At 40.9% G+C, this 26,454-nt stretch overlaps 1 protein-coding gene across 3 annotated transcripts in view; it reads left to right on the top strand.

Moving 5' to 3' along the window:
* The window catches only part of LOC110492105 (homer protein homolog 3), a 33,858-nt gene that overhangs the window by 2,297 nt on the left and 5,107 nt on the right, over nucleotides 1–26,454 (top strand). For 2 of the 3 annotated variants that reach the window (XM_021566330.2, XM_021566167.2), the window contains 7 exons: nucleotides 3,081–3,237; nucleotides 8,710–8,841; nucleotides 8,950–9,057; nucleotides 15,892–15,900; nucleotides 18,782–18,918; nucleotides 20,293–20,449; nucleotides 25,642–25,755. In XM_021566330.2, coding sequence (XP_021422005.2) covers nucleotides 3,081–3,237; nucleotides 8,710–8,841; nucleotides 8,950–9,057; nucleotides 15,892–15,900; nucleotides 18,782–18,918; nucleotides 20,293–20,449; nucleotides 25,642–25,755 — 814 coding nt within the window. The remainder of the gene's footprint in view (nucleotides 1–3,080; nucleotides 3,238–8,709; nucleotides 8,842–8,949; nucleotides 9,058–15,891; nucleotides 15,901–18,781; nucleotides 18,919–20,292; nucleotides 20,450–25,641; nucleotides 25,756–26,454) is intronic. The other variant, XM_021566250.2, reaches the window with a different exon arrangement.

Below are 26,454 nucleotides of genomic sequence, written 5' to 3'. Positions count from 1 at the left end.
AAATATTGGAATCTCAGCATCATTCTGTTAGTGTGGAATTGCCCAACACTTAAAGGAGAACTTCAGTCAAAATGAGTTTCTCTCTAATACGTAGTGTTTTCTCAATCATCAGAGGTAGTATATTGGAGACATTTTCTACATTTGGCATGAAGTATGTAATTTGGATTCTTATAAAACCATTGTTTAAAATAGTTTACCTGTAGTATTCTGCAATCTATTTTCCCCATGGAAGATGTCCTTTGTTTCATTAAGTAGATATCCATACCACATGGAGTGTAGTTTGGAACATGTTGGTTTTATATTTCTTAGGTATTGCATACAGAGAGCTTTTTTGACAGTTTGAAGCTTTCAAAGACTATAGAATAACTAATTCATGGGCATTTTAGGCAGCTGATTCACATAGGGGGTCGTTTTCAGATCAGTGGCTTTGGGAGATGAACTACTGAGAGAGTTTAAGCGTGAGATGAAGAGACAAGTGAGGGGGATTAGCCAGTGATGACACCCAGTGTCTCTGGGTGAACCCACACACCCAGGGGTCACTGGGAAAGTGTGTTTTAAAGCTGAACTCAGAATTTGAGCAAGAAGCTGATGTCAAATGTAAATGCAGAAACTGACTCCAGAAAGAAACAATCGTTATCACTTGCCTTCACTGCGAAAGGTTCAGAGTTGGACTTCTTTACACACAAGTCTTCAATATGCACCAGAGAACATGCAATTGCATTACTTATTATATTTAAAATCTACTTGGTTTGTTGTTTCACAGGCTTGTTAACAAGGTGACAGGTTGGAAGTCTACATTTGAACAGTCAGTGTAATAATGAGGTGTAATATTGATTGAGAGTTAGATCATTTTACCACAATGCTCTTTGTTTCATGCACTTGTTTTTCGCTGAGAGGGTGTTTGGCTATTTATATAGAATTACATTCTCTTGTCAAGTACACCTGAGGTAAAAACCCTAATTGAAAGCTGGTGGTCTGGACCGATGCCAGCATTAACCCTCCGCTCATGATGGACCTTTTTTCCATTTGCCCTAAATGTCACTGATTCCCACAGAAGTGATTTGGCCTGACACAAGGCCCATGATTCATTTATTGTTGTGAAACATTTAGATTAATTTATAGGATATAGGCATGCGTACAGCACAGGGAAGGTGATGAAATATAGATAAGTGTGGATGTCAGCCTGGGATGCAAGCCAAGAGAATAGTATTTTCCTGCAGTTCCCTCCCTCATCCACCTGTCTGCCAGCAGCTGCTGTCCCACTCACCTTTCTAGTCATCCACTCCCCACTGTCCCTGCTGATCATACAGCTCCAACTTGTTTGTTTCAATCATTCCCTGTATGTTTTATAGAATAGACTACACTATGTATAGACTAGTCAATGCCAACATGCTTCTGGAATGTATTGTATCGAGCTATACAGTACACACTTGTTTTTCCATTAATCAGTTTCATGTAATACTGTACACACATGCCATTCAGTTCATGTTTGAGTGAGGGTATGTATCTATGTGTAAAAGGGGAGAGGGGGTGAATATTATATAGAGTAGGTTTATTATCTATCCGGACAACCCTGGATGGTATTAAGATCTTTGCGGAGCCATGTTGCATTGAAAATGTCATTGCGTCTTTAGGATACTTGTGCACAACACTGTAAGGCTGGTTCGACATGGCAGCGCAGAGGCTAATAGAGCGTTGTACAACACTGGCGGAGAATGGAAAGGATGTTTTCAAGTTTTATTATTCATATGTACAGGATACACATGGTATATACAGTCCAATGAAGTGCTTACTTGCAGGTTCCTTCTCGACAATTGAACAACTATAAGAAATAGAACACGATAAGCATAATGTAAATGTCTCAGTAGAATACATTGTGGTGGGTTGAGGTTCCCACTTCCACCCAGGTTCCTCCTTGACCTTGCAGGGCTGCACAGAATGTGCCCCACAATGTGTATCACTGTCACCCCTCCTCCTCCCCCTGCCTCCTACTCTCCACGGTCCTTTGCCTTCCCTTCCGAGGCCTCGGTTTGGGCTCCATGTTAATCCATGTTAATCTATGCATATCATCAAGTCTCAACCTGATGCAACATGACTGATATACATTTCCCTCCTGAGATCCAATAACAGTTGTAATTTTCTCAGACAGACTAAAAGTGATATGATGAAAGGCCAAGTAGGAGATCAATTCTTTAATGAGTCCATGTTGTGATAATCATCCAAACAGTTATTCCTCCTTGTCAAAAACAAATAAGAAGTAGCCAAGTGAGAACCTCGATTGAAATCAAGATTGGTTTGTCATTAATCTGTGATTTGTTTCAATTTTAAAACGTTTTTGTTGTTGTCAGAACCATTCCTCAGATATTTTGAACACAAAATCGAATTAGATCTGACCATAGTTTTACAAAGGGCTCTTCTTGCTAAGCATACAGGTTGTTGTATTTGGGGTCATGGGTGAAAACACCAGCTACATCCTGACTTCATTACTATGCCTATCTCCTGGTTTCAATGGAATCCAAGTGAAAGGGAACAAGGCACTGAATTGTTCTTTCCCCTTCTCCTTTCACAAAGTACAAAGATTATTTTGGACATTGTGCTCATTAAAGTCAATATAGCTAGCTAATTGAACTGTTGGGAGAACAGTACATTACATATAATAGCATTGTATAAACTCTATTAGTTGTGTAATGTTGCGTTCTCTTTTAATGTGTTTGAAGCTACCCACAACATCTTATTGTAATATCCAACCACAATCGATTGATGGTTCATTTAACAGATGGCCTCTCTCCTAACCTAAACCCACGACAATACCCAGAGGCTTGCCAAAAATAATTAAGTATCATCCATTTTGGAATGTCTGAGAGAGCTTGAAATGGGCATGGTCTAATTGACTCAACAACCAAAAACACATATCTAAACTTAGATTTCTTAATGAGCCAGAAAATCAATAGTTATTTCTGGTTGTAGTATACCCCTCTGGCGTACATCCTCCATTTCACCTACTTGTCTTGGAAGGGAATGACAGTGAGTGACAGTCTTGTGTTGCTAATGCTAAATACCGTTGTGTGTCTCCCCTGAAGGGAACAACCCATCTTCAGTGTCAGAGCACACGTCTTCCAGATAGACCCGGCCACCAAGAGGAACTGGCTCCCTGCCAGCAAGCATGCAGTCACCGTCTCCTTCTTCTACGATGCCAACCGGACTGTGTATCGCATCATCAGTGTGGGGGGCACCAAGGTGAGATATGAACCCTGCTGGCTCACTCTTAGCAACATGTCCTCATTGCAGTATGTTTGAACAGCTGAGTAGCACCAGTGCTGTGCACAGACCTTTTAAGGGGGCAGGTGCTCAAAATAAAAAAAGATACCTCTGGACCCCTCCTAAAAAAATTAAAACAACTTTCAGAATTCATATCTCAAAATTCCTAATGTAGCGAACATTAACATTTTGGAGCATAAAACTATTTATTTCTGCAACAATTGTCAACACACTCACTCATCACAAATTGTTAATTAATGTTGATGATTGATGTAAATCTGCTAGTTAGCTAGTTCAATATATATTTTTTAATGATTTATCTTCAGTGCTCTTAAATAATAACTTAATAATATAGCCTAATATTCCTAATCTTCTAACTCATGGTATCTGGCTAGTGACTTGTGTGGATATTTTAGTATATGGTGGATAGTTTCAGTCTAGACTACCAGTTTTCAGTGCTTAGTTTGTAAATTGGGAGGTGCCGGAACAAAAAGTGAGCACGAGAGGGAGGTGACTTGGGGAGTTCTGTGGTACCGGTGTTGTGCCGAAAAGCTCCCTCCTGTCAAAATTCTCCCGACCCTTTGCGTGAACGCGCACACACTCAATTCTTCATTGCTGCGACTTGCTTGCTAGTTGGGATTTCTGGTTCACGTTAGGCTGCATTTAAAAAAAAAAAATGTATGTTGGTTTGATCGCGGGGGAGGCACTAGTAATGTCTCCAGTTTTCGGTTTGTTTCAAGTGTATTAGTCTATAAATAAATCTCTTTGCCAAAAATCCTCATCTCTCCCATGTCTTATTTGACTAATAGTTGTTCTGAAATGTTTATTGCTTGCTTGCATTTTACTCCCTTCTCTGTTTAATATAACACACATAGATGAATTATTAATTTTGGTTGCATATCCTAACGTGTTTGTTCTATAGAAAGTATTTGACTTTGATGTGTGCCACAGAGAGTATTTGACTCTAGCCACAAAATTAGCGAAATTAGAGTGGGGGGGTGGTTTCGTCAAGGCTATTTTCTTGCCTGCTTAAATTCTCCCCTCCCATCTATCTTGGCACTGCAAGGCCTGGCACACTTAAATGTTAATATATTTAAAACATTAAATACATTTTCTTGAATTACAATTATTTCATTATCAGACAAAGAGGATGATACTGCTATACAAATTCGTACTACTAAAAATGTGCTTTTAGTAGTGAACAAGCAATTACCCAGTTAGTGTCTTCCTCATTATTGTCCACCTCCCCACAGAAGACGAACATTTGGCTCAGGTCATCTAGCAAAACATGATGTCAAGTAGTCACTACAAGTATTTTTCTGAGTGAACAGGGAACAAGGGAATAGTACAGGTTTCTTGTAACAGAATTATTTAAATACATGTGTTTTAGTGGCCATCTAGTCAGAAGATGGATCAAAGATGACCTTGAAAGATCCACATAAATGTTTTTATCTACAATTATATTAAATTGGACATTGAACATACCAGTCTTTTGGAGGAGAGTGACTGCTATTTCTTCTCTCATGATGTTAACATCTTTGTCCGTATTTGAAAAGACAAATCGACCCCTCCTTCAGAACACATTCAGCAAACTGGGGAAACATTTGATGGGCATTTCAGTTTTCCCCAACAAAATGATGTTACACTTAAGAATCTAATTCGCAAGTATACAACAAAACAACTATAATATTCTTAGCAGTGCTTTCCTTCCTCCTCTTCTTTTTCTACAGCTATAATATAATTTGACAGTTCTGTTTTGCCTTTTAGTCAGTTAATTGCACATTACTTATACTCTCATACTTACTTTCGAGGCAAAGACCCCACAAGAAGTAATATCTTGTTGGCATGTGTGAGGAAGGGTACCACACACCCTTCTGGAGATATTACACCCCTTCTCTCTCAGGAATAATCTGAACATTATATGTTAATAAAAGTACAGCATTTTGAAACACTTTATTGATTACAATATAGAGATGAATAACAGAGGTGAATCTGAGAATGCAGGGTTTCCAGCAGGGTGTGAGTTGTAGCAGTCAAATCTGGAGCTGACAAGGGCTGGAATGTAAATGATGTGATCATCTCGGATTATCTAACATCCGAGAATGGGCAGGAATTCCCTCGGATGAAGAGCATCTCCATCTTGCTGATTATGTGCTGTCAGCCAGGTGGAAATCAAATCAAATCAAATGTATTTATATAGCCCTTCGTACATCAGCTGATATCTCAAAGTGCTGTACAAAAACCCAGCCTAAAACCCCAAACAGCAAGCAATGCAGGTGTAGAATTACGGTGGCTAGGAAAAACTCCCTAGAAAGGCCAAAACCTAGGAAGAAACCTAGAGAGGAACCAGGCTATGTGGGGTGGCCAGTCCTCTTCTGGCTGTGCCGGGTGGAGATTATAACAGAACATGGCCAAGATGTTCAAATGTTCATAAATGACCAGCATGGTCCAATAATAATAAGGCAGAACATTTGAAATTTGAGCAGCAGCATGGCCAGGTGGACTGGGGACATCAAGGAGTCATCATGTCAGGTAGTCCTGAGGCATGGTCCTAGGGCTCAGGTCCTCCGAGAAAGAAAGAGAGAATTAGAGAGAGCACACTTAAATTCACACAGGACACCGAATAGGACAGGAGAAGTACTCCAGATATAATAAACTGACCCTAAACTGACACAAACTACTGCAGCATAAATACTGGAGGCTGAGACAGGAGGGGTCAGGAGACACTGTGGCCCCATCCGATGACACCCCCGGACAGGGCCAAACAGGAAGGATATAACCCCACCCACTTTGCCAAAGCACAGCCCCCACACCACTAGAGGGATATCTTCAACCACCAACTTACCATCCTGAGACGAGGCCGAGTATAGCCCACAAAGACCTCCGCCACGGCACAACCCAAGGGGGGGGCGCCAACCCAGGTGAAATGTCACCTGCATATCTGATGTAGGAAAAGGGATAAGTTGAGTGTCCTGTGAATCTGTTGTATGTATGTATATAATTTATTTTAATTTCTATTATTACTATTATTGTGTTTTGTGGGTGGGGGAGGTTGATGGGGATAGTGGAGGTGCTGGTGGTGTCCTATTGGGAAGGGGATTATTCATGGAGGCACATCGTCATAGTTTTGTTTAAATAAATGTATAATAATATATTTATCTTTTTTTCTATTATAATTTTACTGTGATTATGGATATGCACTCATGTTGACTTATATATTTATTTTTCGCCCATCTTTAAAAATGTATTCTTATTATTATTTTATTAGTACTGTACCTACATTCTTAAAAACTAATAGAAAAAGTGTATTTCAAAAATGTAAGAAAAGCAGGATGGGATGGGGGATTGAGGGAAGGGTAGAGAGAACAGTAGAGGGCGCTGAAAACTATTTCGGCAGGCAAGAAAAGCCCCCCCCCCCCCCTCTAATTTCCATAATTCACGTCAGGATAGGTAACCAAAATTGTTAATTAATTTGTGTGTTATATTAAACATAGGGGAGGGAGTAAAATGTAGGCAATAAATAAACATTTCAGAACAACTGCTAGTCGAATAAGACATGGGAGAGATGACGAATTTTGGCAGAGAGATTTATTTCTAGACTAGTACACTTGAAACAAATAGCCAAATCGAAAACTGCAGACATCACTAGTGCCTCCCCCGCCATCAAAATTACATTCTTCACACTGACAAACTGGGAATCTGAGATCAATAAAAACAACCTTGTCTTGAATCCATCAATGGCATCAATGGCCTAGGTGTGTGGAGACACATATTGTAGGCTACAATATGAGGAGGAAATTATAATCCTAAAAATGCTTTCCAATTTGAATGACTCACCCAACGATTTTTATTGATCTCAGATTCCCCCCCCCCCCCCCCCCCCATACTTCATTGCTGATCACTCGCCTGAGATTGCCGATGCACTTGTACCAAAAACATATCTCTCTTGTTTTACTTTGTAAAGCAACGTTCGCTCAATAGGCCTACTGATAAAAATATTTTGGTCGTCTACAGCAGACAAATAAGTCTTTTCAGAAGGAGACATTTCTTTTCCAACCTTCCTGCGATTGTATTTGAAACATTGCGAAAGGCCTGTTTTGTCTTCATACTGTTCACTGACAGATTTGCTGCACTTGCCTTATTATTGGGCTACAAACAATCCACAGCTGGGCAAAATCTTTTTTTTTTTTTAAAGCTATTGATCCCCTGTGGCTAAATTATAGGCCTATTCATGATGTAGTAGCCTATTCTGAATTATTTCATTTATTTCCGGACAGACGGCAGTGTTTCTATAACTTTGACAAATGTATTCCCACCGCTATGATTCTGTAAGGAAATAAATGAAGTGCTGCTGTGTTTAGGCCATCAGCCAACAAGATCAAAAATTGATGTAAATCTAGTGTTAATCAAATGTTATGCTGCTGTGGCAGTAGTAGTACTGTTGATATTTAAACCAAGTAGCTTGCTACACCCACCACTCAAACAGACCTAACACACACACACCTCTCTCTCTTCTGGAAAGGACATCGTCTTTGTTTTATTTTTGATGTATGCGTGGGTAAAAAAAAACACGCCCTGTTAAGAACTCTTTTTATTTTTTTAAACATTTTTTTATATATATTGACTTTCAATGTTAGCAATTACATAGAAATACAATTGTTTATCTGCAACACAGGCCTATATTTACATTCTCCACACCCAGTGTCTCTCCAGGACCGGTTCAGAGACCCTTGCCCTATAACACACAACTTAAAAATAAACATTTTTTAAAACTTAGCTTTAACTGCTGTGACTGCTTCTCGCCATGCATGTTTGGATACATGGCGCGTGCAATATCCATACGTGACAGAGTGGGTAAAAGACACAATCGGACACACATGAGCTCCATACAGGGCAGACTAACAGGATGGGGAAGGGTATTGAACTTGATGACTTGGGGGCAGTGGCTGCTTCCCAACACACACACACACACACACAAACTCTCATTATATGGTAGCTAGGCTGATATTGACTAATGAGCATGTAACATTTATAGCCATGCCCCCCCCTGATAACTTGTCCTACAAAGGATGCTTCAATGGTAGTGAGCAAAACCACATTATTAGTTTTTTTGCTAAGGTTTCTGACAATTCTGGAGCGAGTGGATGTATTCTTTGTCTATTTTCTTTGAATATTCAATGAGAATTCAAAACGTCTTATGTTCTCGCTCACTGAAAGGGTTGACCTGGTTATAGAGGGCAACTGAACTTTTGATACGTCTGCAATTCCGTGCATTTTGCACAATAATGCCTTTGTCTGATCTGTTGGTAATGTTTTTTTGTTTATTCTCTGGATTCCTTATCAGTAGGCCCCAGGCAAGGTGACAGAATCTTACAGTGACGCATGAAGCTTTGCTTTGCTGATCAGAAATAAACAGTTGATTTATGCCTCGGTCTCTGACATACATCACAGGCCATCATCAACAGCACCATCACCCCCAACATGACATTCACCAAAACATCCCAGAAGTTTGGCCAGTGGGCTGACAGCCGTGCCAACACCGTGTACGGACTGGGCTTTGCCACCGAGCAACAGCTTCAGCAGGTTAGTCACCGCCAATGTTTTTAGATTAGTTGAACATTCAAAAGGAACACATTTCTAATGCACTTGTTGAGTAATCGTTCTGATAATTTTATTTCCTTTTATCTGTAGTTTTCAGACCAGTTCAAGGAAGTGAAGGAGGCAGCACGTCTTGCCAGGGAGAAATCCCAGGAGAAATTTGAACTGATCAACCCTGCGCTAAATATCGCTGCCCCTCAGGTGAGGTCTGGAACTGCAGCTGCTCAATTAGCCCCATAAGCTAACTGCTGAGGCATGACAGATAAGCACAGAGCTTAGCAGTGCTACCCTCAGGACCATATGAATGTTAACACACACACTATCTATTTTAGACACATTGGATTCTCTTGGGATTAGATAGATGCTCTGTCTGACCATTCTATTATTTCCCCATTAACCCCGTTAACCCTATTAAAGGATTTCATGCATGAAAAATGGGGATGGTAGGCGGAAACAGGCTGATTTCAATTTAAATGGAGTGACTGTAATGCCGCCTCCTCATGGGGAAGTGTGAGAGGGGCGGAGTCATATATAAAGGGATTTTTTTTCTAGGATATCTACGGCACTAACTGTTGAAATGACCAGATAGCGTCCTTTGGGTGATATCATTTTGACTGTAATAACTTTTAAGTTCATTAATGGACATCTTCCAAAATAATTTCCAACTCCTCAAAATATTTTCTTGTTTGCTGAAAGGAACTATGGTGTTTGTTTCTTGGGAATGGGGAATTAATATGGGATATATTATGGGATATATTATCACTGGATTACATTTGAGGGATTTGCTGTATCAATAATGACAGCTTGAGCCAGTGTGGGTGGGAGATACAATTTATACACCATGCAATCTATGTAAATACAAACTAATTACATTTGGAAATCACATTGTTATACAGCTCATTGTTACAGAGCCGACCTGACTCAATCGCTCGTCCAATTATTTTCAGCAAATTGGAATCCATTGTTTGATAAACTTGTTAAGGCCATTTTGATTATTCGTTGTTGTAGCAACATGCATTTCATGAGAGCAGGGGGGGGTGTGAAGCCATTGAACATGAGTAGCTGCCAAGAGTAGAAGGCCATTTTTTCCCTCAGAAAATAACTAGTCAACGGGAAGCAGTGTCCATACTGTCTACAGTCCTTTATGATCACTGTTTGTTTTACAAGATGACATGGTGTTATACCCTGGGTTGTCCTGAACCGAATGAGCCTGTGTTTGTTGTACAAGATGACATGGCGTTATACCCTGGGTTGTCCTGAACCGAATGAGCCTGTGTTTGTTGTACAAGATGACATGGCGTTATACCCTGGGTTGTCCTGAACCGAATGAGCTTGTGTTTGATGTACAAGATGACATGGTGTTATACCCTGGGTTGTCCTGAACCGAATGAGCCTGTGTTTGATGTACAAGATGACATGGTGTTATACCCTGGGTTGTCCTGAACCGAATGAGCCTGTGTTTGATGTACAAGATGACATGGCGTTATACCCTGGGTTGTCCTGAACAGAATGAGCCTATGTTTGTTTTATTGTGAAGGATATTTGCCTCGGACCACCAAAAATTATCATCTGCTTCTCTGAATTGTCTTGTGAAAGCCTAACACTATAAGAACGTATTTGATCATTTAGCTAGTCGTGTTGGCAATAGAACAAGCTTTCAAATTATGCCTACGTGACACAAATTGCGATTTAAAATGGGCCATTTTTAGAGTAAACAACAGTAAAGGTGTATAGGTGGAGATGTAGGGCAGTGTTCAAAACAACTACAAGTGTGCTTGCTCTAGTTCCTCAACTGCACAGCTAGGACATCAAAAAAAGCACTTTATAGTTGAAGACACTCTTGAGTCATAAAAGTGCATTGAAATTACTTAGTAACTGTGCACACTTTGGAGAGGTGCGTGTGGCCACTTGGAAACACCAGCTAGACCTCTCACTCACATTTTTGTGTTATGTTGCATATACCCCAAATCTTCCAATAATATTCTTCTCATGTTACTGAATGTATTCAGAGTTAATCAACAAATGCTGCAAAAAGGAAAGTAAATGTAAAATGCACGAAAAATGTTGCATTCAGTCTTGTCAGGTGAACTGTTGTGTTCTCACCTTTAGTCTAATCGTTTTCCCATAATCTCCAAACGGTTTCCTTGTAATTGCTACCATGGTTATGTATATGCTTTCCATATGTCTTCTGTAAGGAAGATTTCAATTCAGCCCTTTCCATATAGGCCAATTCCCATGAGTGTAAGGGATTTTAAAGGGATTTTATTGACAAATAATTTGTATGTGCTATAAACAATGGTCAGTATAGAATAAATAGCCCAGAGACGACATTGTAGGCGTATTCATAAATGTGACATAACTCCAACAATACAACTGAAAAAAATATGCATTCTTCCTCATAGCTTTCCTGGTCCACACCTGTTTGATATTCTCGGGTCACGTTTTATAACTGCACGTCTTACAGCGGTGCTTATTTACAGCGGTGCTTATTTACAACGGTGCTTATTTACAGCGGTGCTTATTTACAACGGTGCTTATTTACAGCGGTGCTTATTTACAACGGTGCTTATTTACAGCGGTGCTTATTTACAACGGTGCTTATTTACAGCGGTGCTTATTTACAACGGTGCTTATTTACAGCGGTGCTTATTTACAGTGGTGCTTATTTACAGCGGTGCTTATTTACAGCGGTGCTTATTTACAGCGGTGCTTATTGACAGCGGTGCTTATTTACAACGGTGCTTATTTACAGCGGTGCTTATTTACAACGGTGCTTATTTACAGCGGTGCTTATTTACAGCGGTGCTTATTTACAGTGGTGCTTATTTGGATGTGATCTGATTTCACCCTGTTTTATCACATTAGTTCCACAAACTATGCCCCCGTGTCCTTTGTGACCAGAGGAACATTCCTTTGGGTCCTGTGGGAATGATTAATGTAATTGCAATGGGGTCACCTAGGAAACTGGCTGGAGTGCCACGCATTTCTTTGTACAGTACAGTCCACTGACCCATTCATCTCCTCCATCTAGAGTGCACTCATCCCTATACTTTGAGCCATATTCACACAGAGCCTGGCTATGGCTGACTAGCCAGAGGCAGAATGAATCCACTCCAGCACCTCTTGCATTGATTTGTAGATATGACAGTGCGTATTGATTTGTGCTCTAAACACAAGTGGTGCCCGTTAATGTAAGAAATATCTGCTAACATTAAGCATGGACACAGCGGTCCTAATATGTTACCACATCATGGAAGGATGATGGTAATTGACTTGAGAGTCATTAAGGTTATGGCAGATGTTCTGTCACGTCTGTGGCATAACTATGAAAGCTTTGTAGATGTGTCCGAAATCTGTTTTTAACTACTACTAACTACATACTACATACTATTTAGAATGTACTGTTTAGTAAAAACGAATGCAGTAAGCAACAAATATCAACATACTATGCTCATCCTACTGAGAATGTCATTTAATACGTTATTGTGTTGATTTCTGCCATTCGTTCATTTTGGTACAGTGTGTCCCCTCAGCTGATTTATCAGCTGTTGTCAAATACACCTGTGTCTCGAAAGACGAGTCTCTTCCTCAATAGTGTGCAGCGAATTCTACTAAATGAAGTCGAATTGATTATGACATCCTGGCATTTAAAGGGCAACTCCACCACTTATCAACTTAATTTTCATTATCTCCAGCACAATACCATATGTGGACACCTCTTCAAATGAGTGGATTAGGTTAGTTAAGCCACACGCATTGCTGACAGGTGTATAAAATCGAGCACACAGCAACTCAATCTCCATAGATAAACATTGGCAGTAGAATGGTCCATACCGAAGAGCTAAGTGACTTTTTAACGTGGCACAAATGTGGCACTGTCTTTGGATGACACCTTTCCAACAAGTCAGTTCGTCAAAATTCTGCCCTGTTACAGCTTCCCCGGTCAACTGTAAGTGCTGTTATTGTGAAGTGGAAACATCTAGGAGGAACAACGGCTCGGCCGCGAAGTGGTAGGCCACACAAGCAAGCTCACAGAACGGGACTGCATAGTGCTGAAGTGCGTATCGCATAAACGTTGTCTGGCCTTAGTTGCAACACTCACTCCCGAGTTCCAAACTGCCTCTGGAAGCAACATCAGGACAAGAACTGTTCGTCAGGGACCTTCATGAAATGGGTTTCCATGGCCAAGCAGCCGCACATAAGCCTAAGATCACCATGCGCATTGCCAGGCGTCGGCTGGACTGGTGTAAAGTTGGCTGCCGTTGGACTCTGGAGCAGTGGAAACTTGTTCTCTGGAGTGATGAATCACACTTCACCATCTGGTAGTCCGACGGACGAATCTGGGTTTGGTGGATGCCAAGAGAACGGTATACTGCCCGAATGAATCGGGACAACTGTAAAGTTTTGGTGGAGGATGAATAATGGTCTCAGGCTTCCAATTCCAGTGAAGGGAAATCTTAACGCTAGAGCATTCAATGACGTTCTAGAGGATTCTGTGGTTCCAACTTTGTGGCAACAGTTTGGGGAACACCCTTTCCTGTTTCAGTAGAACAATGCCCCCGTGCACAAAGTGAAACAGAAATGGTTTGTCGAGATTGGTGTGGATGGACTTGACTTGCCTGCACAGAGCCTTGACCTCAACCCCACGAACACCTTTGGGATGAATTGGATCGCCGACTGCGAGCCAGGCCTAATTGCCCAACATCAGTGCCCGACCTCACTAATGCTCTTGTGGCTGAATGGAAGCAAGTCCCCGTAGCAATGTTCCAACATCTAGGGGAAAGCCTTCCCAGAAGAGTGGAGGCTGTTATAGCAGCAAAGGGGGGACCAACTCCATATTAATAGCCATTATTTGTTCCTGTTCTCAAGAAAGCTAAGGTAACTGAGCTAAACGACTATCGCCCTGTAGCACTCACTTCCGTCATCATGAAGTGGTTTGAGAGACTAGTCAAGGATCATATCACCTCCACCCTACCTGACACCCTAGACCCACTTTAATTTGTTTACCGCCCCAATAGGTCCACAGACGACGCACTGCACACTGCCCTACCCCATCTGGACAAGAGGAATACCTATGTAAGAATGCTGTTAATCGACTACAGCTCAGCATTTAACACCATAGTACCCTCCAAACTCGTCATTAAGCTTGAGACCCTGGGTCTCAACCCCGCCCTGTGCAACTGGGTCCTGGACTTTCTGACAGGACGCCCCCAGGTGGTGAGGGTAGGAAACATCTCCACCCCGCTGATCCTCAACAGTGGGAACCCACAAGGGTGTGTTCTCAGCCCTCTCCTTTACTCCCTGTTCACCCATGACTGCGTGGCCATGCACGCCTCCAACTCAATCATCAAGTTTGCAGACGACACTACAGTGGTAGGCTTGATTACCAACAACGACGAGACGGCCTACAGGGTGGAGGTGAGGGCCCTCGGAGTGTGGTGTTCGGAAAATAACCTCACACTCAATGTCAACAAAACAAAGGAGATGATCATGGACCTCAGGAAACAGCAGAGGGAGCAGCCCCCTATCCACATCGACGGGACAGTAGTGGAGAAGGTGGAAAGTTTTAAGTTCCAAAACCGTACACATCACGGACAAACTGAAATGGTCCACCCACACAGACAGCGTGGTGAAGAAGGCGCATCATACTTATTTTTTTTTAATACTTATTTTCCACCATAATTTGCAAATAAATTCATTAAAAATCCTACAATGTGATTTTCTGGATTTTTTTTTCTCTTTTTGTCTGTCATAGCTGAAGCGTACCTATGATAAAAATTACAGGCCTCTCTCATCTTTTTAAGTGGGATAACTTGCACAATTGGTGGCTGACTAAATACTTTTTTGCCCCACTGTATTACTGCACGGTCGGAACTAGAAGCACAAGCATTTTGCTACACTCTCATTAACTTCTGCTAACCATGTGTATGTGACCAATAAAATTTGATTTGATATTTTGTAATGATATGTTCGACGAGCAGGTGACCACGGACTTTGGCCATGAAGTGTATGTGAAAATGTCGCATTACAACATTTTGTAGAAAAAAATATTAAGTTAAAAACGTCTATCATATGACATCATCAAAAGTTACATTTTAAAAACAGTGTGGGAAGCAAGAAAATACCATCCCTCTGGCTAGAAACTCATTGGCAGGTTTAGAAAATCACCGTTTGTTTAAAAAAAAAAAAGTTTTAATCCTAACCTGTGATGTCACAGAGAAGCATTTTCTTGGAGCTTATCTTTTTAATGACAGATCATAGAAACACGCTGTTTTCACATACTGTATGTACACTGGTTTGGTGCTGGAGATAATGAATATTAAGTTGAAAAGTAGTGGAATTGCCCATTTTTGTATTTTTTACATTTCACCTTTATTTAACCAGGTAGGCTAGTTGAGAACAAGTTCTCATTTACAACTGTGACCTGGCCAAGATAAAAGCAAAGCAGTGCGACACAAACAACAACACAGTTACACATGGAATAAACAAACATACAGTCACATGGATTAAACAAACATACAGTAATACAATAGAGAAAGTCTATATACAGTGTGTGCAAATGAGGTAGGATAAGGGGGGCGAGGCAATAAATAGGCCATAGTGGCAAAATTATTACAGTATGGCAAATTAAACACTGGGGTGATAGATGTGCAGAAGATGAGTGTGCAAGAGAAAGCATACTACATTTTTAAGAACAGCCCTTAGCCGTGGTATATTGGCCATATACTTTACCACACCCCCCAGGCCTTATTGCTTAAATATAGCAGTGTTTATTTCAAGGAATCTCACAGTATATAAAGTAACTGCCATTTTACATATCATGTGAATAGCAGACTGAAATAACCAGCAACTCTCCTTTGTTTTTATTTGCATAAAATGGTGTGCAGTGGAGCAAACCAAGCTTTACACTGAAATATTGTTGGTAGGTAGATTTTTTTTTAATGCTCTGTTCATGAAAACACACCTCTCTCTGACCCCTCCCCCCTTTTTCTGCCACGCTGCCACTGATGCACCATGGGATTGCTGATCTCACAGATCTCTCAGGTGAGTGTCATGTCTATTACACCGCTCTTCTATCTGCCGCCGACTGACAGAGAGAGCACACTCACTGCTCTTTATTCCAAAGGCATTGTCCCCATCACGTCCCCCAGATGGCCTACTTCATGTTGCATTTTCAATGGGACTTGGGAGTTCAGAGCCTCTTGTCCTAGAAAACCTCAAGTGTTTCAATGAGCCATTGTTCTCAATAATGCAGTTACAGTATGGTGAGGGCAGATTTGGAGAGCATAGGGAAACAGAAGGAAGGATATATTCCCATGGTCAAATATGATCTGTTTGTACAGTTAAAGGGAAAATCTTCCACTTGAGATATCATCCTTTGAACACCAACCCTAATTAGCTATCCTGCTTTTTAAGCTTTTTAAAAAAAAAAGTTCTAGTGAAGTCGAAAATGTGATTTTTCCTGTGTTTTTATATAGCTATATTTCACACTATGAGGTTGGAATAATAATGTGATATTGTGAAAATTATGATAATACCCTTTTTAGTTTATAAAGAGCTGAAAATACTGCCTGAAATTTCAGCCTGTTGTGGTGGGATGTAGTTTTGGCCTGCCTGGTGACATCATAATTAGTTAATAGACTAATAAGAAAGAGGGTTCCAAACTTCTCTGCCAATAACAGATAGTTTTCAGTCTTCCCCTCCCCACTCAGACCACACCCAGACAGTCCTAGCAAAATTCTTGTTTGAAAAATTTCTATTTTCTAATAAGTTATTTTTGTTTCTTAATGAACATTTGAATTGAAAACAATTATAGTAAGGTACTTACTTCATTGTTACCCAAAAGTTATTTGATATTGAGATAAAAACAGCTGCATTGGACCTTGTATCACTGTCTTATGTTTGCGCTTGCTCCAATTGGAATGCGTTAGTCAATGATGAGGGAAAAGTATTGGAAATTTGTAATCCATTATTACCGAAACAACATGATCAACAGTATGAATCATTTAGAGACCTGTGCTCCCTAGCCATATACTTTGGTGTGTGGAGTTGTCTTAGCTTTGATTTCTTGCTCCTCTCTTCTGGACCTAGCTAGCGCCAGCTCCGTTTTGAATGCTGGCCTTGTGCATTTTGTTATCCATATACTGTAAGGATAGCGAGAGAGTGGCTAGGCCGTAAAAATAGAACACTGTGGGAATACAGACTCTGAGACAAATTAATAATACAAGCTTTTCTGAGTGTAGGGGTGCAATGCCTCACAGAAGCACTCTGCACTTGTCAAATTCAGGTTTGGTTTTCTATCTGGCCACAGAGAAAAAAACAGAGAGAGATGGACTTGAACCAGTTTATCTCTGTTTTTTTTGTTGGGGGGAGCTTGGAGCTGGTTGGATTTTGTTCCTCAGCCTATGTTGAGGAAAATGGTTTCACAAACTTGAGTGTAATTGAGCCATAGCAAATTTTTGCCAACACAAAATGAGACATGAGAGCTGGTCTACGAAGAAAAAAAGCTAACTTCACAATAGGCTAGACGTTTCTCAGTCTGTTTAGTAATATCACATTTAGCTCTTCTGTTGCAAATTGTGAGATCTGTAGTAGAACAAAGCAATCCTTATGTAAACTGCTTTGTTCATGTACAGTACATATAATTCTCTTCCAATATACACTGGCAAGCAAATGAAAGGAATCATTGTAACTCAGTGAATGTTCCTTTGAATTTAAGTCACTTTAAAGGGAAAGAGCCATATGCTGCTCTATGCTCTACAAAGTAAGGCGTTTAGCAGCTGTGTGGCTCCACGTGGTTGGCTGTTCAACTTTGAACCTGTGCCATGGATATGGTGGCTGAGAATGACCTAATTAATTTTGGCAGATGGAGTTCTGCTGCCACCCTGTCGTTTGGATGAGGTGTTTGAATGTACAGTATAGCGACAGCCTTTCATCTTCTTGCTGTCATTTTATTGTGCTAACAAGAGGGGTTAGGTTTCAATGTCCCTCAAGAACAATACATGTCTGCTCACGTCACAAACGCTGAGCTACCCTGTATCTGTCATATTATAGAACCAGTCATACCCCAACTGGCAGGGAAGTAGCTATGACAAATATACATTAAGTAATTTCTAACCCATTTCAGATAACAACAAATGATTCGATTTTAATGGGAACACTAGGATATGCTCCATCTTTATTTTAAGCATTTGTCTTCTTAATTACCCTAACTGGTGGACCAATTTACCAGATGGGTAGATCTCTATCTCTTTATTTATGTGCTCTCTGTGTTAGTTCAGAAAGACACATGAGATGGACACAATACTTGTTCATTCACTACTTTAATAGAGTGGTTACAGTTTTATTTAAAACATATTCAAGTGAGAGCTGGTTTGTCTAAAACAATCAATAGGCTGTTAACTCTGTGATGCCCTGTATCAGGGGTGGCCAACCCTCTTTACATTTGAGTCATTTAGCAGACGCTCTTATCCAGAGCGACTTACAGAAAGAAGTGAATGCATACATTTTCATACTGTTTTTGTTCATTCTAGTCCCCCATGGGAATCGAACTCGCAGTCCTGGCATTGCAAGCGCCATGCTTTACCAACTGAGTCACAGAGGATCCTCCTGAGGTACACAGGCTTTTTCTCTGGCCCTGCTGTAACACACCTGATTAAGCTAATCAGGGTCTTAATGAGCCACTGATTAGTAGAAGCAGGTGTGTTAGATGGTAGGGCTTGAGCAAAAACCTGCATACCCAGTAGCTCTCCAAAAGGCTGATTGGCCACCCCTACCCTTCATAATGTAGAGTACTTGTGGTCAGCTTCATTGTGAGGCAAGTTAACAAAGAAGAGTTGGACATGCAGTAGGATTGGGGTTGACAGGTAACCCATTTCGATGACACATCCGTCATGTCACTAACCATGTCCCGGTTGTACACCAGGAGCTGTCAGAGGACCGCCACTCGCCGCCGCTGCTGACTGTCAATGGGCCCGAGGACAAGCTGTTCCGCAGCAAGAGCGCCGACATGGAGCAGCTGACGTCAGAGAAGGAGCGCATCAAGAAGATGCTGTCTGAAGGGTAATGTTATGGAACAAGGCTCAATGAGATCCAAACAGCTCTTAGTCAGGTCTACTTCCATTGTGCCAATATGTTTTAAATAAAACTGTACTCATTCTATACGATGGCCAGAGGAGAATCTCAATTGCATACTCTTTGCGTCCTCTCTCCTCACTTCCTTCTCAAAACCCAGGAGAGAGGACACGAGGAGTATGCAATTCAGATTTTCACCAGGTCCTCCTTGGGAAAGAGGTCTTCTGACCTCAATTTGACTTCCTGGATAAATAAAGGTTAAATAAATATACTGTAGACTTCCCATGTCTTGTATATGAATGACAAAAGAATACTGTACACACTATCTTTCTACAAATGTTATTAATGTGCCACTATCTCTGTGAAGTCACATTGGTGTCTTCAAATCACCTTTAAACCCATATTAGCTGGTTCCAGAATGTGACATTTTATTGTAATTGTGGCATACTGTGACATTTTATTAAATGTAACATTTTAATGTAGCCTATTGTAACCCACTGTCTTATGTTGTCATGCAACTGTTGCGTTGCCTAGTGAGTCACTGAGCAGATATCACATTGTGTCACCAGGCGTAGTGTGCATTCCCCATCTGATTTCTAGGGCAGCGTTTGCGCTAACGTGTCAAATGATGATTAACGTTCAGTGACTTGTGATGCGAAAGCATAAATGTGATCACAATGGCAGATGCAAAGTCTTTTTAGAACAGATTATTGCTTTAAGCAAACCATTAGATAATAACTTCTATATAGGATGTACAGAATGGGCTGTGTTTTAGCTGTGGAAATGTACTAGCTAAATCAAGTCATGGCTCAAGGCGGTACGTTTTTTTCTATTGTGGAGGTTGTTGTCAGTGGGAGGTTGAACCCACTGACAGGATCCCACTGACTACTGAATGAGGCTGAGTCATGTGTACTTAAAACAAGGTCATTAATGAGGCTCTACCACAGAGCCTTTCAGACACCAGTCTGCCCTCCATCCCGCACAAGAACACAAAAACACAATTTGACACCCCATGTTCTCTGGCAGCCCCTCCTTGTCGTTTTCGTGCTTGTAATGAGTCTTGTATGTTTTTTAGTGCCTGTTGCTATGGTGAGTTGGTTGGTAGTTGGCAGGCGGTTAGAAATGGTATGGAGGGTGTTTTTGCCTGTGGCCATAGATGGTGGTCTTAGAAGACTGGTGTAACTTTCCCATCTCCCTCATGTTATTTAAAAGCTCTTGTCCGTTGAATCTAATAGTCCCACATTTAGACATGCTAAAGCCCCTGAATAGCTCTGTATGTCACTTGGTGAGCAATAATTTAAACCTATGACCTGATTTGTCTAATCATGGTACACTTATCTTCTGATTTGTTTTTTCCACCAGGTCCATATGTGAGATTAACCTGGAGGCAGAGCTGTTCACCCTGCAGCATAGCAACGCTAAGCTAGTGGCGGCGCTTCACGAGGCTAACACTGGTGTGGTGGAGTGGAAGAAACAGCTGGCTGAGTATCAGGAAGAGACTGAGAGGCTCCGAGATCAGGTAAGCCCTATGGCGACAGACCACTGCTATTCTGGCTGTCTGCGTCCCAGGAGACAGCTGGATCTAGATGCATAATGGTTGAATGGGTATCCCTTTGCCACGTTGGTGTTAGAAGTAGGATCCTGACCATGAGAGAGATCCATCTCAAAGCAACAGCAGATGATCTACTTAAGATCAGTGGTCCCGTGGCAGTTAAAGGGGCTAGATTTCCTGATTGGGGGGGGGGGGGTCCTTCTCAGTAAATAAAAAAATAATAAGTTATCCTTTTTAGATAACTATACAAAATATAATCACACCACCATATAACTGATTAAAACACTGTTTTGCAATGAAGGTCTACAGTAGCCTCAACAGCACTCTGTAGGGTAGCACCATGGTGTAGCCGGAGGACAGCTATTTTCCGTTCTCCTCTGGGTACAATGACTTCAATACAAAACCTAGGAGGCTCACGGTTCTCACCCCTTTCCATAGACTTACACAGTAATTATGACGACTTCCGGAACAATTCTCCAACCTATTAAGCTCTTGCAGCATGAACTGACATGTTGTCCATCCAATCAGAGAATTAATCTAGTACTGAAAGGATAAGCTACAGCTAGCCAGCACTGCGTAAAATGTTGACTCAAAGAGAGAGAAAGACGATGGTGTGCGCAACTCAATATTAGGAAGGAGTTCCTCATGTTTGGTATGCTCAGTGTATTTAGTATAGTTTTATCTAAAAAGGCAACGTTTTTTTCTGTTTCATAAAAAAAAAAAAAAAAAAAAAAAATGAAATTCACTGGGTAGGATGGTCCTCCCCTTCCTCCTCCGAGGAGCCTCCACTGTCCAATTTGTAGTAATAGAAATAAGGCCATGGTCATAAAAAATTGTCCTCTAATCTTAAACGGTACCGACCGCAACTGCTATGAATGTAGTTTGAGGAGTTAACAAGATAACTAACTCAAATCTGAGATGACCAGTACCACAAATGTGGCTCATCTTTTAGCCAGTTACATTTCTGTGGCAACGAATCCTTCAGCTCTTGAAGGGGGAAACCCCTTGTTTTAATGGCATTCCAATAGAGATGTATCTATCTTTTGATTAACTACTGAAAGATCCATTACTATCATGTTTTAATTACTCATATATAAATGGAAAACTGTCGGACACACCAAAAGAGGGACTAAGAGAGGCCCATCCTATGTTTAAGAGTGGCCTTTTTGCGGATTTAAAACCTTGGCAATCTACCGAAAATGTAAATGTTTAAAGTATCCTCCTTTTTTAAAGTCATACAGAGTTGGAAAAAAAATCAATTTCATCCTCCAGAAAAGGGATATTTAATATTACAGCCCACTGGCTAAACTCCAATGTACTGAAGACAAAAAAAAGTATTATTGGAAAAAATGTACTAGAAGGGTATAATATTTATAAAGGACATTGTAAGCAAGGATAGTATAATTGTCACACAAGCAACTAATAGTGTATGGAGGTGTATGCTCAATATAAAATGATATCCAACTCATCGTGGCTTTGCCACTAAATTGGAAGAGACGATATCAAACAATGTACACATCAACCCGTTCCTTTCAATTCAAGCTAGTATAACAAATACTTTCTACAAAAAGAATGTTCAATATATGGGCCATTCAACAGTCAGCCTTGTGCAGACTCTGCTACAACGAAACCGAATCAATAGAACATATTTTCTGGTACTGTCCATCGGTGAATCGCTTTTGGAGTCTGGTCCCGGAATGGTTGTTATGTCATAATGTCAGGGTTCAGATGGACCTGCAAACTGTATTGTTAGGGGATCTGAAAAACCACAATCAGTCAACGGGAAATATCATTATACTCTTGGGTAATGTATTTATTTTTTAGGGTAATATCAGTATAAATTTTACGTAGGGAGGTTCAGGACCCTTGTAAGACATCACACTAAATGGAGGAATGTATTGCAAAAGGAAATAACAAAATGACATTATTCTGGGAAAGATGGGTTAATCTGTCGAGGGTTGGAGTTTAGATCACAACAAATGGTGGATTGGCCACTGTGGATGAAAATCCAACTCTTGCAGAAAGAGGAAATTAGGAATGTATAATTATTTAACTACATGTCCTGTGTACATGAAGTGTTGTCATCTGTTTGTTTACACCAATCAGGTGGGGGGGAGGGGGGGGGGGGCGGAGTAAAAAATAAATAATGGGGATTAAAAATTATGGTAAAAAATTACATTGATAGATAGAGCCCACAATCTTCAATATTGAAGTTGATCTCGTAAGACATCACAGTAAAGGACCAAGGAAATCAACTTGAAGTTTTAATGTCACATGCACAAGTACAGTGAAATGCTTTTCTTGTAAACTCAAAACCCAACAATGTAATAATCAATAACAATGTAATATTAGCAACAAAAAAAAAATATGAAGAATACAACAAGTAACTAAGCATACTATATACAGGGTGAGTTCCAATACCATATTTACAATGTGCAAGGATACTGGAGTGATGGAGGGAGATATAAATAGGGGTAAGGTGACTAGGCATCAGGATATAAGATAAACAGAGTAGCGGCAGCTTGTATGAGTGAGTGGGTGGGTGTGCATGTGTGTAGTGTCAGTATAAATGTATGTGCATGTTGTGTGAGTGAGCAGATGATGGAGTGTGTGTGTAGGGCCCTGTGAGTGTGCATAGAGACCAAAAATAAAAAGGTCAATGAGGATACAAGCTTATAGTACCCATCTGGTCTTGGAGTTGCCTAGGCTAGCTAATGCTAGCCAACTTCTTTCACCAATTAGCTTCAGCAGGCTGGTGTGTGGGACCATGACAAATTTTGTCAGCCTATCTCTGGGGCTAGTTAGGGGCCAATATTTTCATGTTGCACAACCTTTAGTAGTTTCATGAAATGCTTTCAATATTTGTATATTTTAAACAATTTATAGTTTGTATTGACATTTTAAAATGTTGTCCCCATATGCATTGTGTAATTTACTGATGGTCCCTAACTAGTCCCATAGGGATATCGAATGTCAAACCAAATTGACCACTGGTGAATTGATGATCACTTGGGTGCTGCCAGATCTGGGCATGTGGGCAGATTTGAAATGAACCCAACCCAAGGAAAACTGTTACGGTACCCTTCATTCCGTGGCATCCAATTTTTTTCCTATCAGAGCTGTGGACACCACTGGTTTGATAAAATGTCTATTCCTTTCGGGGGATATCACTGTTGACGTGGCTCGATAATCAGAGGGTGAAATGTGTTTTGCATAATTTAATTCAAAAAATAGAAATGTGCCCGTGGTCAAGCTTAATGAGGTTCTTTCATGTGGCAGATTAAAGTACCACGGAAGCAAATCTGCTGGAAAAAATGGCTGTCAACAGTCATATTTTAGCTCCAGGCACTGAGGGGAACAACATCCATCTCAGTCCAACAAAGTGAAGGTTATCACCTTTTGTAACAAAGTCAACCAGGTGGTTGGAATTAGACCATTTTTCCAGGGCTTGGCAGGGCTGGAAGGCAGTTTTAGGACAGGACACCCTACTTCTCCCTTGCCTTAGTTAGGGAGGAAAAGACAAAACACCAGAGAGGAAGAACAGAGAAGCCATTGGCTAGTAAGCCCTTTCCTCTCCAGGCTCTCGAAGCAGTAGACTAGTTTTGTTAAATGAGGGCTCTGGTGATTTGTTTTCGGGGTTATCTCTGACACTGCAGGGATGCTCTGGTCCCCAGCCTGCTCTCTCATGTCTTACCTGTCTTACCTTACCTACTTCTGTAGCTGAGACGCAGTAGGAGCGAAGGCGTACGTCCTCTGTAAAGACAAATGATCTCAAGAGATGGTAGAGCACACACTGCTTTAAAAGCCCATCTGTTGGTTCTCTCACAATGCTAACAATGGCCATACAAGCTCTTTTCTGCTCATTTTACCATATTGTGTTCGTTACTTGTTTCAAGTTTCAATGTCACATGCACAAGAAGAGTGAAATCCCTTTCTTGCAAACTCAAAACCCAACAATGCAGTAACACACAATAAATATTAAGATCACAATAAGTAAGTAAGCATACTATCTATGTACAGGGTCAGTTCCATTACAACTTTTACAATGTACAGGAATACTGGATTGATGGAGGTAGATATAGTATGTATAGGGGTAAGGTGACTAGGCAACAGGATATAAAATAAACAGAGTAGCAGCAGCTTGTATGTGAGTGGGTGTGCGTGAGTGTAGAGTCATTATAAATGCATGAGAGTGAGCAGATGATGGAGTGAGTGTATAGAGACAGTGCAAAAATAAAATGTCAATAAAGATACAAGGTTAACTCAGTCTGTGTAGCTATTTTGTTAGCTACTTATCAGTCTTATTGCTTGGGCTGTTCAAGAGCCTGTTTGGTGCCAGACTTGATTCACCGGTACTGCTTTTCGTGCGGAAAGAGAGAGAATAGTCTATGGCTTGGGTGGTTTGATTCTGGTTGGTACCTGCCACCTTACCCTTATATTTTTTACAATTTTCCGGGCCTTCCTACCACACCGCCTGATATAGATGTCCTGGATGGCAGGGAGCTCGGCCCCAGTGACGCTTCGAACACACCATCAGCATCATTGCGCAAAATAGTACGCAGCATCATCTGGATATGTATGCAACAAAAGTTCAACATTCACCATTTCTGTCAAGCCGTCTACACATACAGTTTGACACACACGTTCGATAAATCCAACAAATGCACTACACCAAGCTGCCTCTGCAAGGCAATACTGCAAGGCGAACTATAGCATCATACGATCGAGGGCGGTGCTATTGCCATAACAGGCACTGATGCAGCCAGTAAAAATGCTCTCAATGGTACAGCTTTAGAACTGTTTGAGGATTTCAGGGCCCATGCCAAACTTTTTCAACCTCCTGAGGGGGAAGAGGCACTGTCACGCCTTCTTCACAACTATGCGCGTGTGTTTGGACCATTTTAAGTCTTTAGTAATTTGGACACAGAGGAACTTGAAGCTATTGAAACCCTTCTGGCAATTAGTAAAATGTCTCCATAGTGATGTATTCTGTGTTATTGTGGTCCTTTTAACACGTCATAGCTGACCGCCGAGAGGAACTAATGTTCAACCATCCACTGTCATTGCATATACACTAGGATTGAAAAACTCCTTATTTAGTGTTATTCTCTCTCTTCCTTTCCCTCCGTCTGTCACTCTCTGTTGTTGTGTGTTTGCAGGTGGCAGAGCTGGAGGCTCAGAGTGGAGGGCCTGGTCCCAGTGGGTCTGAGACGAGGGATGAGCTGACCCAGTCATTGGAGGAGCTGGAAGCCTTGCTCAAAGAAAAAGACCAGGTAAGGCTTGGGGCTCTGACCCTCTTCTAGGCAACCAGGTACTGCTAACCTCAAGGAGCCAGGCTTCTAGGCTCTCTAGACAGTGCCGTTGAAAGAAACTAGTGAGGTATAAACACAGGTTTTTGCTTGAGAATCTCAAAAAACAAGTCGTTCTTGAGTTCTTTTTAAAGCACTTCCCATCTGGAAGTAGAAAGCCTTGGTAGAGGTATTTTGCATACTGTAAATTCCACCTCTTGTTCAAAGGAAATTGCTTTAGGTATATCTATATTGGATGGATTATATGAATCCCAGCTGCATTATGGAAAACCTGTCAGTCATCCAAACAATCTGATTTATTAGATTTTGAGAAAGTACAGTTATTTTGGAGCAGCTACAAACTTGGTCTACTGCTCAAGAGTGCTATGAGTAATGACAACGCCCAAAACATTCTGAAAATAGGGTAGCACATTTTCATGCCTTCAGAAAGTATTCAACCCCATTGACTTTTCCATATTTTGTTGCATTAAATGTTTTTTTTTGTTGATCTATATATACTCTGTCAAAGTGGAAGAAGAATTTTAAAAACTTTATGAAAAATAAAACACTGATCTTGATTTAATCATGTTAGAAGCATATTTGGCAGCAATTACAGCTGTGAGTCTTTTTGGGTAAGTCTAAGAGCTTTGCATACCTGGACTGTACAATATTTGCCCCTTTTTT

Source organism: Oncorhynchus mykiss, chromosome 1, assembly GCF_013265735.2.
Source record: "Oncorhynchus mykiss isolate Arlee chromosome 1, USDA_OmykA_1.1, whole genome shotgun sequence".
Lineage (NCBI taxonomy): Eukaryota > Metazoa > Chordata > Actinopteri > Salmoniformes > Salmonidae > Oncorhynchus > Oncorhynchus mykiss.
This window is presented reverse-complemented; position numbering and strand designations above follow the sequence as displayed.